The sequence below is a fragment of the Pipistrellus kuhlii genome, unplaced genomic scaffold (genome assembly GCF_014108245.1).
Source record: "Pipistrellus kuhlii isolate mPipKuh1 unplaced genomic scaffold, mPipKuh1.p scaffold_m20_p_2, whole genome shotgun sequence".
Lineage (NCBI taxonomy): Eukaryota > Metazoa > Chordata > Mammalia > Chiroptera > Vespertilionidae > Pipistrellus > Pipistrellus kuhlii.
The window spans coordinates 170,848,137-170,866,009 of record NW_023425515.1 but is presented as its reverse complement, the minus strand read 5'-3'; the positions used below and the strand labels follow the sequence as shown (position 1 = coordinate 170,866,009).

The following is a 17,873-nucleotide window of genomic DNA, read 5'->3' as shown; positions in this document are numbered from 1 at the left end:
AATGGACCCAGGCCTCTGCTCCAGGCCCCTGAGGTTAATAGGGTTGGAGAGGTTACCTTCGGGCCATTGTGGACGGGAGCCTCACCAAAGCCCCAGGCCTGGGGGTGGGGGTGAGGGTAGGAGTGTAGGAGGGAGAGTGGCAAGAGGCCCAATGGAGACACGTGGTCAGGACTGTATTCGTCTGGAGGACAACATCTCTGAGTGACAAATTCATGGACAGAAAAAGATGCCTGATTCCAGGGTTATAAAATTAGTTCCTGCTTCCCCTCTCTTAGTTTCAGGTTCATCATGTTAAACAGGGGTCACAGCAACTATCCTCTTCAGTGGGGTTGTGAGAAGTAAATGAGATTGTGTAAATAGTGCTTTCCTAGTGCTTGCTCAGCACACAGTGGGTGTTCAATAATCGGGAACTGTTGGATTAGCCATTAATGGTAAATGAGTGTCTGCAGAGATGTGTTATGGGGCTCTCTCCAGAAAAACAGTATGCATGGTGGAGTTGAGGTCCCAAGGAACAGCCTAGATCTAAACTTAGAGAGAGAGAGCCCTGGCTGGTGTGGCTCTGTTGGTTGAGTGTTGTCCCATGCAACAAGAGGTCACTAGTTGGATACCTCGTCAGGGCACCTGCCTGGGTTTCGGGCTCCATCCCCAGTAGGGAGCATGTAGGAGGCAGCCAATTGATGATTCTCTCTCTCCCTCTCTATTCCTCTCTCTCTAAAATCAATAAAAACATGTTTTGAAAACTAAACTTAGCCAAAACCGGTTTGGCTCAGTGGATAGAGCATCGGCCTGCGGACTGAAAGGTCCCAGGTTCGATTCTGGTCTAGGGCGTGTACCTTGATTGTGGGCACATCCCCAGTGGGAGGTGTGCAGGAGGCAGCTGATCGATGTCTCTCTCTCTCATTGATGTTTCTGACTCTCTATCCCTCTCCCTTTCTCTCTGTAAAACATCAATAAAAATACATTAAAAAAAATAAACTTAGAGAGGGAGAGAAAACAGTGGGCAATAGAACTGACATTCACAACAATTTTAGTGAAAACACAATACAATATTCAGATGATGTATTATAGAATTGTACACCTGATAAATATATAATTGTATTAAACAATGTCACCTCAATAAACTCAATAAAAATGAAAAAATGGGGTTTTACCTAAAAAAAAACCAAAAAAAAAACCACACCCATATAGACAAAAATTAACAACAACAAAAACCTACAAAATTTTGACAAGTTGGAATAAGCAAGATGACATTGTCCTTCTGTAGCTCCAAGACTTCGCACAAAGCAGAGGCAGGGAAAGAGACCTCACTTGACCCCCAGCTCCAGTGAAAAGAATCCGAATGATTTAGTTGACCACAACCTGATGGGAACTAATCATGGGAGAGAAAGACTCCGAAGCCCAGCAGTCTTAGGCTGCGTTAGCAATGTGTCGAGTCCAGACTAGGGGAAATAATGGGCCTATTGTGTTGGGTGGTCAGGCCATATCTGGAATCTTGCATTGCTACACTGACATACTGGACTCTGGCCAGGAATGGACCAGCTCAGCCTCAGCTCCCAGGCACTTGTGCTAAGCACATCCTGTGCATTTTTTTGTTTGCTTGTTTCACACCAAAATAACCCTTTAAGAGAATCACTCGTTTTAAAAATATAAGCATTTTATGGTTTTTTTTTTTACAGAGAAGGGAGAGGGATAGAGAGTTAGAAACATCGATGAAAGCGAAACATCAATCAGCTGCCTCCTGCACACTTCCCACTGAGTATGTGCCCACAATCAAGGTACCTGCTCTTGACCGAAATCGAACCTGGGATCCTTAAGTCCGCAGGCTAATGCTCTATCCACTGAGTCTAACCAGTTAGGGAAGATAGTCACTCTTAAAAAAAAATTATTGATTTCAGAAAGAGAAAGAGAGAGATAGAAACATCAACGATGAAAGAGAATCATTGATAGGTGGCCTCCTACAAGATCGGGGATTGAGCCTACAACGAGCATATGCCCTGATCATGGGATTGAACCATGATCTTCTGATTCATAGGTTGACGCTCAACCACTGAGCCACCACAGCTGGGCCAGATAGTCACTCTCTTTGTTGTTGTTAATTCTCACCCGAGGACATTTTTCCATTGATCTTAATTTAGAGAAAGGGAAAGACAGAGAGAAACCGATGTGAGAGAAAAACATTGATTGGTTGCCTCCTGCATGTGCCCAGACCAGGACCTGGACTGGGGATGAGCCTGCAACCATGGTATGTTCCTTTGACCAGAATCAAAACCAGAACCCTTTGGTAGCAGGCTATGCACTGAGCCAAACTGGCTCAGGCCAAACAGTCACCCTTAATATCCCTACTTTATATACAGGAAGGTTAACTGGGCTGCCCAGAATCAATCACACAGCTACCCTGTTTCCCCGAAAATAAGACAGTGTCTTATATTAATTTTTTTCTCCCAAAGTTGCGCTAGGTCTTATTTTCAGGGGATGTCTTATCTTCCCATACGCTAGGTCTTATTTTTGGAGGATGCCTTATTTTCGGGGAAACACGGTAGTAAACGGAGGACCCTGGGGCTTCCCCAAATGGGCCTCTCTTGTACTTGTACCTGGGGAAGGCAGAACATGTATCATTGAACATATGTTTATTTTATTTTATTTTATATTTTATTTTATTTTATTTTATTTTACATACTGGAGGCCCGATGCACAAAATTCATGCAAGAATGGGCCTTCCTTCCCCTGCTGCTGGCACCGGCTTCCCTCTGGCACCTGGGACCCAGGCTTCTCTTACAGCCCCAGCTTTGTCCAGAGGTTGTCCAGAAGGACATCCGGTCTAATTAGCATATTATGCTTTTATTATTCTAGATATTTTTATTGATTTCAGAGGGGAAGGCAGAGGGAGAGAAAGAAGCATCACTGAGGAGAGGGAAACATTGATTGGCTGTCTACTGCATGCTCCCTACTGGGGATGGAATTTAGAACTGTGCCCTGACTAGAATTGAACCTGACCTGGTTCTTAGGTCAAAGCTTGACCATTGAGCCAGGGCACCACCAGCCTCTTGAGTGTCTGCCTGGGGTGATGTTGGCACAACTGACCAAGAGGTGTCAGAAAGACTGTTATTTGGCATCTATGTGTGGTCTCTGCTCTAGACTAATGTCTTCTCATCTTCTTTCAAGGACCAGATTGATTACTCAGTACTCTCTTTTTCAAACCTTTCTTGAATTGTTTTAACCCAGAGTGCCATTGTCGCTTTGTATCTCGCAGGGTTTCTTGTTGGGGAGACACCTGAGATCTTCTGGTAATGTTTGCCAGAGGGACGGAACAGGGCTGGAAAGAGGGAAGGCTTTGGGATGGGACAAAATCTTTCCAGCATGGTTCCTCTACATGTGTAAAATTGAGACAGTAATAGTACCACCCCCCTTTGGTGATTGTGAGGGCTGAATGAGATCATGGTGAGCATCTAGGAAGCTCGCCAGAAAAGGCTGCTCTTATCATCAACTCGTAGCAGTGTAGCAGCACCTGTGGCCCAGGCTCCCCGCCACAACTTGTGAGTTCCGTGACAGCAGGCATCTTTCCCCCCATCTCTGAGGGCCTCAAAGATGCCCATGGCAGGAAGAGGAAATGGGGAATGAAAGAGGGGCATCGCGTAAGGAAATGCCAGTGCTACATCCTCCAGGTTTGGAGGAGAGAGAGACTCAGGTGATTCTAGATTCTAAAAGGGGGGTTCTGGGGGGAAAATATAGACTTCTGAGTCCCTCCCTTTTTGACTTGGGGGGTCACGGAGTGCAGGCTGCCCTCAGGGAAACCTTATTCTGGGAGACCACGGCCAGGTCACACCAACCTGGGACTTCAGTTTCCCGGTGTCAGGTGGCTATGCCCGCCTGCACCGGTTCGTGAGGTTCGGGCTCCAGAACGTGGCTCAAAAAAATGAGCGCCTCCCGGAGGGGTGGGAAGGCGGGGGAGTGGGGGGGGGGACCGGCGGGCGAGCGGATTGGCTGGAGGCGGGGCAGCAGGGCCCCGGGATTGGCCGGGCCCGAGGGGGCGGGGCCAACCTTTAAGAGGTGCGAGGGGGAGTGTAAGGGAGTGAGCACTCGCGTCTGCCGCCCGCCGGCCGGCTCACTCCTGCGCGGAGACTGTGGCGGCGGCGGTAACTCCCGGACCCCGGACGGAGCGGCGGCCGGCGGGGCAGAGGAGCATCCCGGCGTCCCGACCCCAGGCGGCGTGGCCCGCGGGTCATGGCCAAAGGAGAGGGCGCCGAGAGCGGCTCCGCCACGGGGCTGCTGCCTCCAAGCATCCTCCAAGCGGGGGAGCGCCAGGCCCAGGAGGTGAGAACCTGGCATCCGAGTGGAGGGCAAGGGGCGGTGTGTGTGCGTGTGTGCGCGCGTGCGTGCGTGTGTGTGTGTGTGTGTGTGTGTGGGTGGCCCGGGCGCGCGTGCGCAGGCTGATGCGGGATCGGAGGCTAAGCCTGGTTCTGGGATGCCTTGGGCTCCCCGGGGACCGGCGGCATCAGGGGCAGGAGGGAGCCTGGGGGTGCCCGGGGAGCCGGGGGTGATGAAGTCGTTTGTAAGCCCCTGCACCCCTTTGGCTCGCCCTCCCTCCCTCCACATCTCTGTGGAGGGAGCGCGCCGGCCGGCAGCTCCACGAGGCGCCGGGCTCTGCCTGGCTGCTTTCTCGTTCTTCTGTGACTTGCGACTTAGAAGCCAAAAAGATTCTAGAAGCCAGGGAGACCCCAGAAATCCTCCTGGTTCCCCATCTCTCACTCCCCTACCTCCCACCGCCACATGCCTACGTTTTCGCCTCGACTCTGTGAGGGCCCCGCTCAAGTTCATTCATAAGAACGGGGACTCCGCTCTTAAAGGAGCCGCATTCTTGAAGCGTTTTGTGTGTGGACGTAGGGGCTCACGCCTGTGCTTTGTGCACCGTCCCCAGCTCTCTGGGCATAATGAAGGACAGAATGAACTCAGGTAGCCCCCGGGAGGGTTCCGAGGTTATAGATTTTCTGCGTGGGAGGTGATTGCCTTTTACTTTTAGTCTTAAATGATCCTTGAGAGGAGCTCGGGCAAGCAATTAAAGCTGCTGCCATATATGAGTAATCTCTACTTTTCCCTGGCCAACCTCAACCTCCCTGGTGCCCCACCCAGAGAGAACCCAGCCCTGCACCCAGAGGCTTTTCTTCCTCTCTCCAAGGTCCCCTAGGAGCTGAGGGAGGGCAGGGCAGCTCCTGGGTTTGCCTGAAGCTCTGGCTGCCCACAGGGGCCAGGGATGCGCTGGGACAGATGGAGGGAACAGCTGTGCCTGCAGCCAGCTGGGCTGGGCCCCTGCCACTCACCAGGAGGCAGGTGGGTCCTGGTCTCTGAACCAGGGCAGGAGCTGGGGCTGGGCTTTGGCAGCTCTTGGCAGCAAGAGGATTTTCAGGTTGTGGCAGTTGGTGCTGGGTGGGGACAGGTCCGCTGCTGGTGCATGTTCCTCTTCCAGCCTGGAAAGGAGCATGTCTGAGGCTCTGGGAGGGAGTTTTTTAAGGTTGGTGGGCTGATAAAGATCTGGGTGTGGGGTAGGTTGGGGTGGTTTTAGGGAAACTTCTTCAGTGTGGATCCCCCTTTTCCGGGTTCCTAAGAATAGAGAATGCCTTTCTTTTCTTGTGGGAAGTGCTATCTAGCTGGGTGGGGAGAGGGCAAGACAGATTTGTTCCTCCTGGTGGAATTGTCTGGAATTTTCTAGAATGGGGGCTAGGATCTCGGGTCTCCTTTTATGCTTTTTCTTCTCCCAGAAGGAACCAAAGAAGAAGCAGCAGTTGTCCATCTGCAACAAGCTTTGCTATGCAGTTGGGGGGGCCCCCTACCAGATGACGGGCTGCGCCCTGGGGTTCTTCCTCCAGATCTACCTGCTGGATGTGGCTCAGGTGAGTGGACTGAGCACGCCAGGGTTCCTGCAGCTCCCAAGGTTTCCCCCATCTGTGGAATGGGGCTGGGAATCCCTGCTTTGCCGCCTGTCAGAGTCACACTGGATGAGAAATACGGCTTTGGGAAGCATCCAGAACAGGAGTCTATATGCCCCAGGAGTCATGGCTGGCAAAGTCAGGCAGTTCCTCCTTGTCTGGCAAGAGCAACAGAGCCTGGAAGGGTGGGCGGGGGTAGGAGGGAGAAGGGAGCCTGCTGGTGACGCTGTTCTTAGAAGAGACTGGCACACCGTGTCCCCAGCTGGACGGCACGCAGTCAGCTGGCTTGGCCGTGGGGCCGGTAGATAGTGCCAGGCATGTGGATGAGGTGCATCTCATTTTCACCTGAGGAGCAGAGGCATGCGGGGGGGGTGGGGCTGAGTTAGGGTGAACCCGGTGCATGGGGACTTTGCTTGGGAGGGTATTTAAGGTGAAGCTGGGTTCCTCCGTACTTCAAGAAGCTTTAGCCAGAAGCCTGGCATCCTGAGAATTCATCTTGTCTGAGAGAGTGGGAGGCTGCACAGCCACGGGTCTCAGGGCTCCCACGCCGGCCATCTTTTTTATGTAGTATCTGACTTTGCAAGCAGGGCATCTTAATTGTCCGCATTTATATTTTGGGGAACACTGAGCCCCAGGAAAGACAACTGGCAGCATTCAACAGCTAGTTTTCAAGCAGCTTTCATGGGTTGGGTCCTGAGTGGGGTGCAAATATGAGGAGCCTGCAGGCAGCTAAACTGTAACACTATTGTATGTTAAAGCTGGAAGTCTGCTAGGGAGAGACTGCCATGGGGGAGAGGCCAGAAGTTCCCCAGCTTCCTGGAGCAATAGCAATAGTAGGGTCTTTTCTTTTTAAATATGTTTTTATTGACTTTAGAGAGAGAGGAAGGAAGAGAGAGAAAGAGAAACATCAACGGAAGAGTGTAACATTAGTCAGTTGCCTCCTACACAAGATCCAGCCCCCAGTGCATGGGATTACCACTCAACCAGCTGAGCCACACCGGCCGGGTACAATAGCAGGGACTTGATGGGTGAGGGAGAGACCATAGAAGCTGTCTCTTCAGGCAGAAAAGATTTGGGGGCGGGAATAGCTTGAATGGGTAGTAATAGGCCACTTTTAAAAAGCATCTATAGGTTCCTTTTTTCCGCGTAGCTTGAACCATAAAGTAGGGATCGTAGCTCCCATTATATACATGGGGAAATTGAGATCTACCGTGGTCCTAGCCAGCAAATGCTAACTCTGGTACCAGGTGGCAGGGGATCAGGGATGTGAAAGGGAGACAAGGAAATGATTCTGGATTCATTCTCATTGATGGGAGTGTTTGCAAGGGCAGCGAGGGGGAGGATGGACGGGAACAGATCTGGGAAAGTTTCTAAGGAGGCACACAGTGCTATAGGTATCAGAATTGTGCCTGTCATTATTAACAAGGCAAGTGAGGGTGCTTAAGGCCTGAGTGAGAGCAGCACAGTCTGCCACGGGCCTGGCTGAGGAGGGGAGGGCGCCCCCGCTTTTGGCACCAGTGAAAGCGGAGGTGGGTAGAAGGATGAAGGGGTCACTTTTTGCTCATTCCCCATTCCAGGTGGACCCATTCTCTGCCTCTATCATCCTCTTCGTGGGCCGAGCTTGGGATGCCTTCACAGACCCCCTGGTGGGCTTCTGCATTAGCAAATCCTCCTGGACCCGGCTGGGCCGGCTTATGCCCTGGTGAGTAGAAGAGGTTTCTTTAAATGGCAGGATAGGGCTTTGGCACGTCTGCTACCCTTCACTTTTTCCATGTGCTTTGTCACAAGCTGAGGGGAGAGGAGAAGGAATGACGCAAAAACCCGAGTGTCGAAATGCCAGCTGAGGTCAACTACCCCAGGCATGGGCCCTGGGTGCCATGCCAGCTCATCTCCAGGCTGGCCAAATTGTTAGATTGAGCAACTTCCCCCTGCCCGCCCGACCCTATTGCTTCCCAAGTTCCATTCCCTTCAATGAAACTGGAATTCTAATTTTCCCCACTCAAGTCACTTCCCATAGTGGGACAGGTAGGACTGCATAGTGGTTGACAGGGTATACTCTGGAGCCAGCCTGACTCCTCTGGAATTCTAGCTTCACCACTTACGGCTGTGCAACCTTAGACAAGTCACTTAACCTCTCTGAGCCTCGAGTTTCTTCACCTGTAAAATGGGGACAATAATATGCCTATCCCAGAGGGTTGTTGTGAGCATTTGGAATGCTTTTCTTTAGTCTTATTTATAAGAAAGTACTCAGAACAGTGCCTGGCACATGGTACGTAATTGGGCAATCTTTCAGAATGACTCCTCGCGGGGCAAGACCGAGAATGGGCTGTAAGACCAAACCTACAGTACTCGGCCTCGGGCTATCTGGCAAGGCGGGAGGGGGGCTACAGCTCAGACAGCAAAGGGAGACACATGGGACATGGGACGGGCGGACGGGCGGGCGAGCAGGCTGGGGCTTTGGTTCCCTCCCAGGACATCCTGCTGCTGCTGCTGCTGCTGGAGGGGTGTGTGTGTGGGGGGGACATTTCCTTTCATCTCTCGCCCATCCATGTTCCAGTGGGCGCCTTCCTGCCCCCGGGGCGCCCATACCTGGTCTCCGGCCTTGAGCCTTCAAAGCTCTTCCCACAGCCCCCGCCTCTCCCCCGCAGCTTCCTTTCCCACGAGCCCCCCTCCCACCACAGTCCTGCCAGTCCCTGGCCAAGGCCCAGGCTGGGGCCTTTGATCGGCCTGCAGCGCCAGCGGGTAGGGCAGCCTGCCTTACCTGGGCGGCCGGCTCAGGGCTCCTGCAGGCGGGAGCCACACGCCAGGGCCCAGGAAGCTCCGTGCAGCCTCCCGGGAGCAGCGGCGGCGGGGGCGGCCCCTGCACATCGCCTCATGAGGCCCGGCCAATGGGAGGCCGCCCCTCTCGCCCAATGGGCAGCCGGCCAGCCCGGGTTACTCCCAGTCACATTCAGTTCCTCCTCGGCTGCCTGCAGGGGCTGCCTGTAGGGCGGATGGAGTGTTTGACGAAAGCTGACGCCCTTGTTCCCCGAGAAGACACGTGGACCTGGGAGGGGTGAGGGAGGGCAGGGCGGGAGAGCAGGGGAGGCCCGGCAGGTGTGGCAGCAGCCTGGCGAGGTTGCCGAGGCCCTGCAGGCTGGTTTCTGTGTTAGCGCATGTCCTCACCGGTGTGGGCGGTACCTCCGGAGTGGCACTGCCACCCTTGTCTGAGGGCACCCTGGACCACCCATGGGCTGGAGGACTGCCTTGGAGTATAGGTGACCTCCCCGTCCATGCGTCCATGCCGCAGTTAGCACCTGGGACCTGACATCCCTTCTGTCAGTCGAGGAAGGGGCTGGGCCTTTCTGAGTCTGTGAGCCACGTGGCCCATTCTCCTCGCAGGCTTTAGACCGGATCTGCCCTCAGCTACCATTTAAACCCCCCTTTCAGACCAGGAAGATTGACAGGTAGTTTCCCGGGGGTTCCCAAGGCTTCCCCCTGAGAGGCAGGGTGTCAGCAGGGCCGCGGGGGAAGGCTGAGATACAGCACGGCTGGACCTGAGGCTGACTCCCAGCCCAGGGCTCTCCACAGCTCCCTGGCCATGCTCTTCCCTTTTCGTTTTCCTGATGTGATAATCACAGCAAACACTGCATCCCAAGCTCTATTCCACATTTTAATGCCAAACTTTTTTAAGTCTCAAAACGACTTCAACCTTCAACCCTAAGATATAGACCCAAGGTCCTTACCTGCGTCCTGGCGTCCCATTTCCTCCCTAATCTTGCCTCCTAATCGCATGGTCCATGCACACTCCACTCCGGCCTCACTGGCCTCCCTGCTATTCCTCACACCTGCCTGGCACAGTTCCCGCCGGAGGATGTTCGCACTAACTGCTCCCCTGGCCTGCAAGGCCAACTCCCTCCTCTCATTCAAGTCTTGGCACAGATGTCACCTCCTCAAAGAAGGCTACCTTGTCTACTAGTTGTGACTTGCACCCCCGTACACCTAATTCCCATTTAGCCTGCTTTATTTCTTTAACCCCCTAGCAATGAATCACAATTTATTTTTATCATTTTTAAAAATCCCTACCAAAGGATATTTTTCCATTGATTTTTAGGGAGAATGGAACAGAGGGAAAGACAGAGAGAAACATCGATGTGAGAGAAACACAGGGATTGGTTGCCTCCTGCATGAGCCCCAATCAGGGCCCAGGCCAGGGAGGAGCCTGCAACCTTGACCAGGACCTTTCAGTTCGAAGGCCAACGCTCTATCCACTGAGCCAAACCAGCTAGTGCTTAATCAACTTTTAATATGTTTATATGACTTTTTTGTGGTAAAATATATATACCGCAATTAACCATTTTAACTTTGTTGTTGTTAATCCTCATTTTCTCCCCATTTATTTATTTTTAAGTTTTTTTCTCCACTGATTTTTAGAGAGAGTGGAAGGAGTGGGAGAGACAGAGAGAAAGAAAAGAAACACCGATGTGAGAAAGAGACATCAATTGGTTTGCTTCCCTCACACACCCTGACTGGGCTGGAACCTGCAACCAAGGTGCATGCCCTTGAGCAGAAGCGAACCCTCAACCCTTTAGTCTGCGGGCCGATGCTCTAACCTCTGAGAAAACTGGCTAGGGTGTAACGATTTTTAAGTGTGCAATTAAGTGGCATTGAGTATAACTCTCATTGTTGTGTGACATTACCATCCATCTAAGCTGAAACTCTATACCATTAACGCCCTATTCCTCTCCCTAAGCCCTGGCAACTACCATTCTTTTTGTCTCTGTGAATTTAACTACTCTAGTTATGTCATGTAAGTAGAATACACAGCATCTGTCCTTCGTGTCTGGCTTATTTCAGTGAACATAATGTCTTCATGGTTCCTCTGTGTTGTAGCATGTGTCGGAATTTCACTCCTTCTTAAGCTGGATAATATACATGTTCTCTGTGTATGATAGATCTCCTCCCCTCCCGCAGGATCATCTTCTCCACGCCCCTGGCCATCATTGCCTACTTCCTCATATGGTTCGTGCCCGACTTCTCCCAGGGCCAGGTCCTATGGCACCTGCTTTTCTATTGCCTCTTTGAGACACTAGTCACGGTGAGTGTGGGCACCTCCCCGGATGTGAGGGCAGTCCCTGGGTTGGTACCCAAAGCCACATCTGTCTGTCCATCGTCTGACTGGCCGAGGGCCTCTCTTCCATGCCAGTGTTTCCACGTTCCCTACTCAGCTCTCACCATGTTCATCAGCACAGAACAGAGTGAGCGGGATTCGGCCACTGCTTACCGTAAGTCTCTTCCTAATCCCCCGTCCCACCTACCAGGAACCCTGGATCCCCTGTTCCTTGACCCTTGACCCTCTGCCACATTCCTTCCCTTGCTGGGAATGGATATGAAACCGTCTTAACAATTACTCAATCCCCTTATAGCTCTGGTGAGACCAGACTCTAATCTATATCAGAGGCAGAGACTACTCAGAGGTCACACAGAACAAGGACATGAGTTTAGGCCAATGTACCACCTGCCCCCCCACCCCCACCCTGTGGCCATCCTACCTGGAGCTGCTACCATGATCTGGGGCTAGAATTCGGCTTCTACTCATCTGAACTTCCTCCCTTGGGGCCCACAACCATGGTGCCCTCCAAAGAACCTTCTTTTCACTGCTCAGGGATGACTGTGGAGGTCCTGGGCACAGTGCTGGGCACAGCGATCCAAGGGCAAATCGTAGGCCAAGCAGACACGCCTTGTCTTGAGGACCCCAAAGACTCAGCAGTGGCCACGGAAGATGCCAATCTTACACACAGCGCCACCTCACTCAGAGAAACGGTGAGGCCCCTGGCAGGGCAGGGGTTTGGGGAGATGAGGAGCAATGGGGCAGTTTGCAATCATCCTCAAAATAGTAGTAGCTAGTGTTGCTAACTATTGGGCATTTGATGTACAAACTATTAATATGGCCACTTTGTAGATAAGGAAACTGAAGCATAGAGAGGCTAAATCATTTGCCCAGAGTGTAAGAGTTAGTGAGTTGCAGAAACTACATTTGGGGAGAGAGTTGACTGTGGGTTCTCAGCCTGCATGGCTGGGCTTCTTCAGATTTTGTTCTGCTGCCCTTTTCCAGCAGAACAGCCTTGGGAAACGGCAATAGGCCCATTTCACAGATGAAGTCAGTGAGGCCCCAGAGTAGAAGGGCTGGTCCAAAGTCACTGAGTGGAGCTGCTGAGTGGAGATGAGGCCAGACTGACTGTCTTTGTGGCCTTCATCCCCCTTCATAGAAAAATGCATACCTGCTGGCGGCAGGGGCCATAGTCTCCATCTATGTCATCTGCGCCATCATCCTGGTCCTGGGCGTGAGGGAGCAGAGAGGTAAGAAGCCGTGAGGGGGCGGGGTGCAGGCTTTGTCCCTCTGCCTGGGTGAGAGGAGCCTCTGCTCTCTTTCCTCACTGTTCCCTCTGATCCCCAGAACCCTACGAGGCTCAGCAGGCTGAGCCGATGCCCTTCTTTCGGGGCCTCCGACTGGTCATGAGCCATGGCCCATATATTAAGCTTATTGCTGGCTTCCTCTTCACCTCCCTGGCTTTCATGGTGAGTGGGGGGTCTGGCCTCGAGGGCGGGGGGAGGTGAGCAGAGGCCTCAGGGTGTGACACGCCTGAGAGATGGGTGGAGTGAGGGGTGGGGGCACGCAGAGATCCCTGGAGCATAGGGAATGTCTTGGAGAGGCCCAGCCCCAATATCACGTGCTTCCCCCTTTCTTGCCCTGTCTCCCAGCTGGTGGAGGGGAACTTCGCCTTGTTTTGCACCTACACCTTGGGCTTCCGAAACGAATTCCAGAATCTGCTCCTGGCCATCATGGTGAGTGTGGGGCCCCGAGGGAGGGTAGGCAGCCTGGGCTGACGTGGCATAGATCGCAAGGTTGTTCTTTGGAGAGTGAGAGGATATTTCTGAGGCTGTTCCCAAGGTCTTAAAGGGGTGAGGGAGGGTTCTCAAAATAATTTGGTTGGGTCTGACCTATAATTGCTTAGATAGGAACGTGGAAAAGTTTGGGTGCATGTATGAAATCATTATATTGTACCCTTAAACTACTAATACAACGTTGCATGTCAATTATATCTCAATAACATGGGGTGGGGGAAGAAAGAGTTTGGAGTTAAATGGGACAACACTGGCCATCTTTTTTTATGTAGTACAAAACCCCTTGCTGGGAGTTAAATGTCCAAACAAGAGCAAAGAGGTAGGGGCCGGGAGCTGTGGGACTTGGGCTCAGTGTGCCCAGAAAAGGCAGGCGATGCGGTTGGAACCTGTTCTCAGCCCCTTTGGGAGCCAGCAGAGGGGCCTGTCAACCTCCTCCCTGCTCAGAGGAAGTCATCTGGCTGCCCTCGGGCAGGGCTGGAAGTACTTTGGGGTCCTGGGAAGGGCAGGAGGGGTCCCATGGCTCTAACCCACTTCCCTCACCCTTTTACATTGACAGCTCTCGGCCACATTCACCATTCCCTTCTGGCAGTGGTTCCTAACCCGGTTTGGCAAGAAGACGGCTGTGTACATTGGGATCTCAGTGAGTGGGACTGAGGGGGGACGTGTCTGCGCCAGTGGTTGTTGGCGGGAGCCTCTCAGCTGACTCCTCTTCCTGTACCCCCTTCCCTAGTCGGCGGTGCCATTTCTCATCCTGGTGGCCCTCATAGAGAGTAACCTGATTGTCACGTATGTGGTGGCTGTGGCAGCCGGCATCAGTGTAGCTGCTGCCTTCTTACTCCCCTGGTAAGTATGTAGGCCCACCTGGGTATGTTTCCCAGGTCCCCGCCCCCACTTCTAAAGTTCCTTTGGGAGAATTCTGTGAGGGTGTCTCTTCTCGAAGGCCAGTCTGTGGGTCCTGGTTGCGGGTGTGGGGCAGGTCTTCCCATACAGTTATTCAGGTTGTAAACTGGTATTGCTGGGTGGTTCAGAGCATTGGCCTGCCCACCAAAGGACCTGGGGTTCAATTCCAGGTCAAGGGCATACACCTGGGTTGCAGGTTTGATTCCTACCCTGATCAGGGCACATGTGGGAGGCAACCAATGGATGTGTCTCACACATCGACGTTTCTCTCCCCGCGTCTCCTCTTCCGCATCTTCCCCCACCCCCTGCTTCCTCTCTCCCCAACCCCCCCAAAAAAATCAACGGTAAAATTATCCTCAGGTGAGGATTTAGGAAAACAAGAAAGAAAAGAAAACCTAATCAGACTGAGAAATGGGTCTTAAGTTTAGTCTGCTTGCTCCCTGGCTAGTGGAGCACCTGGCGGGGCTAGCTCACCACAGGAAGGGCAGGGCCTTCTTAATCACATGAAGTTGCCATCTCCTCACTGAGCTGTGCCCATGGGGCTGCAAACTCCCAGAGGGCCACCTCCTCGCAGAGAGGTACTGGATGGGCTAGCGGGGCCCTGGGGTTGCTAGGTGGGTGGGTCCTCATGGCTGTCACCTCTCTGCGCAGGTCCATGCTGCCCGATGTCATTGACGACTTCCACTTGAAGCAGCCCCATTCCCATGGAACTGAGCCCATCTTCTTCTCCTTCTACGTCTTCTTCACCAAGTTCGCCTCCGGAGTCTCCCTGGGCGTCTCTACCCTCAGTCTTGAGTGAGTAGGGTGGGGGCCTGGGACAGGGCTGGACAGGTACAGGCCCCAGCATCCCGTCCTCACCACTCGCCTTCCCACTGGGCCCCACAGCTTTGCCGGGTACCAGACGCGTGGCTGCTCCCAGCCAGCACCTGTCAAGTTTACACTGAAGATGCTGGTGACAATGGCTCCCATCGTCCTCATCCTGCTAGGCCTGCTGCTCTTTGAGCTGTACCCCATTGATGAGGAGAAGCGGCGGCAGAACAAGAAGGCCCTCCAGGCTCTGAGGTGAGAGAGGAAGGGGACGGGGAGGTGGAGGAGGGGCACCACCCAGACTAAGTCCTCAGTCCATGCCTCCTGTGGCCATGTCCAGACTTCCTCCCACAGCCCTTCCCCTGACAGCTCCTCCTCCACCCCTTCTCTGCCATTTATAAGAGCTCCAGCTGATATTTTTTAAACAGAGAGTTGCATGCCAAGTGGCTTCACACTTATTTATTCATTCAACAAATGCTTATTGGAAGCCTACGGTGTGGTAGGCATTGCTCTAGTGAATGAAACAAAAATCCCTGCCCTCGCCCAGCCCGCATGGCTCAATGGTTGAGTGTTGACTTATGAACCAGAGGTCACGGTTTGATTCCTGGTCAGGGCATGCCCAGGTTATGGGTTCGATTTCTCTGTCCCTCTCTGAAATCAATAAAAATATACTATATTCTTTTTTTTTTCTTTTTTTTTTTTATTGATTTTGTACCCAGAGAAAGGGAGAGAGAGAGAGAGTTAGAAACATCGATGAGCCGGCACCAGTTTGGCTCAGTGGTAGAGCGTCGGTCTGCGGACTGAAAGGTCCCGGGTTCGATTCCGATCAAGGGCATGTACCTTGGTTGCGGGCACGTCCCCAGTAGGGGGTGTGCAAGAGGCAGCTGATCGATGATTCTCTCTCATCGATGTTTCTAACTCTCTATCTCTCTCTCTTTCTCTCTGTATAAAATCAATAAAAATATATTTTTTTTAAAAAAAAGAAAGAAACATCGATGTTTCTAACTCTCTCTCTTTCTCTCTGTATAAAATCAATAAAAATATATTAAAAAAAAAGAAAGAAAGAAAGAAAGAAACATCAATGAGAGAGAGTCATTGATCATCTGCCTCTTGCACACCCCCTACTGGGGATATGCCCACAACCAAGGTACATGCCCTTGACTGGAATCGAACCCGGGTCCCTTCAGTCCCCAAGCCGACGCTCTATCCATTGAGCCAAACCAGTTTCGGCTATACTATATTCTTTTAAAATCCCTGCCCTCTGGAGTTTGTTTTAGAGAATGTGCACTCATGACCTGTAGTCCTCCAACAGCCCTAGGTGTCACAAAGCGCGATGATTCCCACTCTGCAGATGAAGAAACTCAGGCTTAACCAGGAAGAATGCCCAGCTGATAAAAGGGCAGAGCCGGGTTTGAGGCCTGGAGTTCTGACTCCACACCATGTACTTTTCATGGCATTCCTGGCATGTAGGACCTCAGGTGTGGCCTGAGCCTGCCTTTTGGGAGACCAGAGGGCAGGGTGGAGTGAGTCACGCCAGCCCATCAGCCAGCCTAGGTCAGAGCATGCTCCTTGGGCTTGTAATGTCTTGTGAGTAGCAAGAACAGTGATTAGACCAACCAGCAGTTTCTGGGCTGAGAGGGAGTACTTAATTTTTTTTTTTTTTTTAATTTTAAAATCCTTACTTGAGAATATGATTGGAGAGAGAAAGGGGGTGGGGGAAGAAAAGGAAAAGGAGAGAGAGAGACGTGATGAGAGATTGATCAGTTGCCTTCCATAACTGCCCTGACCATGGAGCCTACAATCCAGAAACCGAGGTATGTGCCCTGACCAGGAATCGAACTGGCGACCTTTTGGTGCACAGAATGACATTCAACCAAGGCAGGAGACAGGGAGTGTTTTAGACTTGCCCGACAGCTAGCTAAGATTGCAGGGCCAAAGATTATGAAAGGAAGGAGACAGATGGGGGCTGGGAAGGGGTAAGGATGGTTCTTCTAACCTGTCTTCTCTGGCTCTTGCAGGGAAGAGGCTAGCAGCTCAGGCTGCTCTGATACAGACTCTACAGAGTTGGCTAGCATCCTCTAGGATCCGCTGTGTTGCCTGCGGTCACTAAGCACAAGGCCTGAGTCGCCAGGTCACACAAGGAATCTGGGCCGCTCACTCAACAGCTGGTCTCCAGGTGCCAGGAAGGGAGCCAAAGACGTGAGAGTATGTGGCCCAGGACACCTCCAACGCCCACCTTGGGCCGTCTATTCATACAGCCACCTGCCTCTCCTCTCCCCGCCCGTGGGGCTGAGCCCTGGGGCTGCTACTGTGAATATGCCAAGGACTGATGGGCGCTAGCCCAGGACACTAATGTAGAAACATTTTATACGGACACTAATTAATAACTTAATGACTGTGTATATAGCAATGTGTGTGTATGTATATGTCTGTGAGCTATTAATGTTATTAATTTTCATAAAAGCTGAAAAATGGAGCACTGTTTTTGTCTTTGTCCTTCACCACTGAGGCCTTCTGTGCCAAAATTCAGATAGTGAGAAGGGAGCACTGAGCCAAATGGACCCTGGGCAGGGAGAATGAGTCTGGAGGTGTGATAACAGCATTAGCTAATATTTATTAAGCACCTATCTGTACCAGGCAGACTGTGGAGAGTTATTTTAAATATTTAGCTGAAACCAGTTTGGCTCAGTGGATGGAGCATCGGCCTGTGGACTGAAGGGTCCCAGGTTTGATTCTGGTCAAGGGCATGTGCCTTGGTTGCGGGCACATCTCCAGTGGGGGGTGTGTAGGAGGCAACTGATCGATGTCTCTCTCATCGATGTTTCTAACTCTCTATCCCTCTCTCTTCTGCTCTGTAAAAAATCATTAAAATATATATATTTTTTAAATTAAATATTTAAAAAAAATTTATTTCAGAGTAAGGGAGAGTGACAGAGAGAAGCCACAATGATGAGAGGGAATCATTGATAAGCTGCCTCCTGTATGCCCCACACTGGGCCCACAATTGGCGAATGCGCCCTGATGGGGAATTGAACTGTGACCTGGTTCATAAGTCCTCAGTGGCCAGGCATGGTGTGGAGTCTTTACATTCACTTTGTGGGTGTTCTCAATCCTAGAAACCATACTGCTACCTCAGAATTTGTCCTCATGTTATTTATTTTAGAGAGAGGAAGGAAGAGGGAGACAGAGAAACATCCATCAGTTGCTTCCCACACATGCCCTGATCAGGAATACAACTACCAACACAGCCACACCAGCCAGGGCTGGAATTGCACCCACTTAAAAGATGAGGAGCCCTGGCAGGTGTTTCTCGGTGGTTAGAGTGTTGGCCTGCACACCAAGGGGCTGCAGGTTTGACTC

General features: G+C 52.0%; 1 protein-coding gene across 4 annotated transcripts; it reads left to right on the top strand.

Annotated features, from left to right (window-relative positions):
- Nucleotides 1-4,051: 4,051 nt before the first annotated feature.
- On the top strand, nucleotides 4,052-16,989 carry MFSD2A (major facilitator superfamily domain containing 2A). 4 transcript variants are annotated; one of them, XM_036445844.2, is made up of 14 exons: nucleotides 4,054-4,311; nucleotides 5,754-5,885; nucleotides 7,499-7,623; nucleotides 10,875-10,998; nucleotides 11,107-11,185; nucleotides 11,566-11,723; nucleotides 12,170-12,260; nucleotides 12,358-12,479; nucleotides 12,663-12,746; nucleotides 13,363-13,446; nucleotides 13,537-13,649; nucleotides 14,358-14,501; nucleotides 14,592-14,768; nucleotides 16,532-16,989. In XM_036445844.2, exons 1-14 carry the CDS (start codon nucleotides 4,222-4,224, stop codon nucleotides 16,593-16,595), a joined length of 1,587 nt encoding a protein of 528 aa, XP_036301737.1. In that variant the 5' UTR covers nucleotides 4,054-4,221; the 3' UTR covers nucleotides 16,596-16,989. The 4 variants fall into 4 exon arrangements, with proteins under 4 accessions (XP_045440758.1, XP_036301737.1, XP_045440757.1 ...); XM_045584801.1 differs by having other exon boundaries at nucleotides 5,751-5,885; XM_045584802.1 differs by lacking the exon at nucleotides 11,566-11,723 and having other exon boundaries at nucleotides 4,052-4,311; nucleotides 5,751-5,885; nucleotides 11,129-11,185.
- Nucleotides 16,990-17,873: the final 884 nt, after the last annotated feature.

Excerpts from the sequence above, each read along its gene's own strand:
- MFSD2A (XM_045584801.1), top strand. The coding sequence starts at position 4,222 with ATGGCCAAAGGAGAGGGCGCCGAGAGCGGCTCCGCCACGGGGCTGCTG. Across the intron at positions 4,312-5,750 it reads GGGAGCGCCAGGCCCAGGAG|CAGAAGGAACCAAAGAAGAA; the intron begins GTGAGAACCTGG and ends TTTTTCTTCTCC. Across the intron at positions 14,502-14,591 it reads GTCTCTACCCTCAGTCTTGA|CTTTGCCGGGTACCAGACGC; the intron begins GTGAGTAGGGTG and ends TGGGCCCCACAG.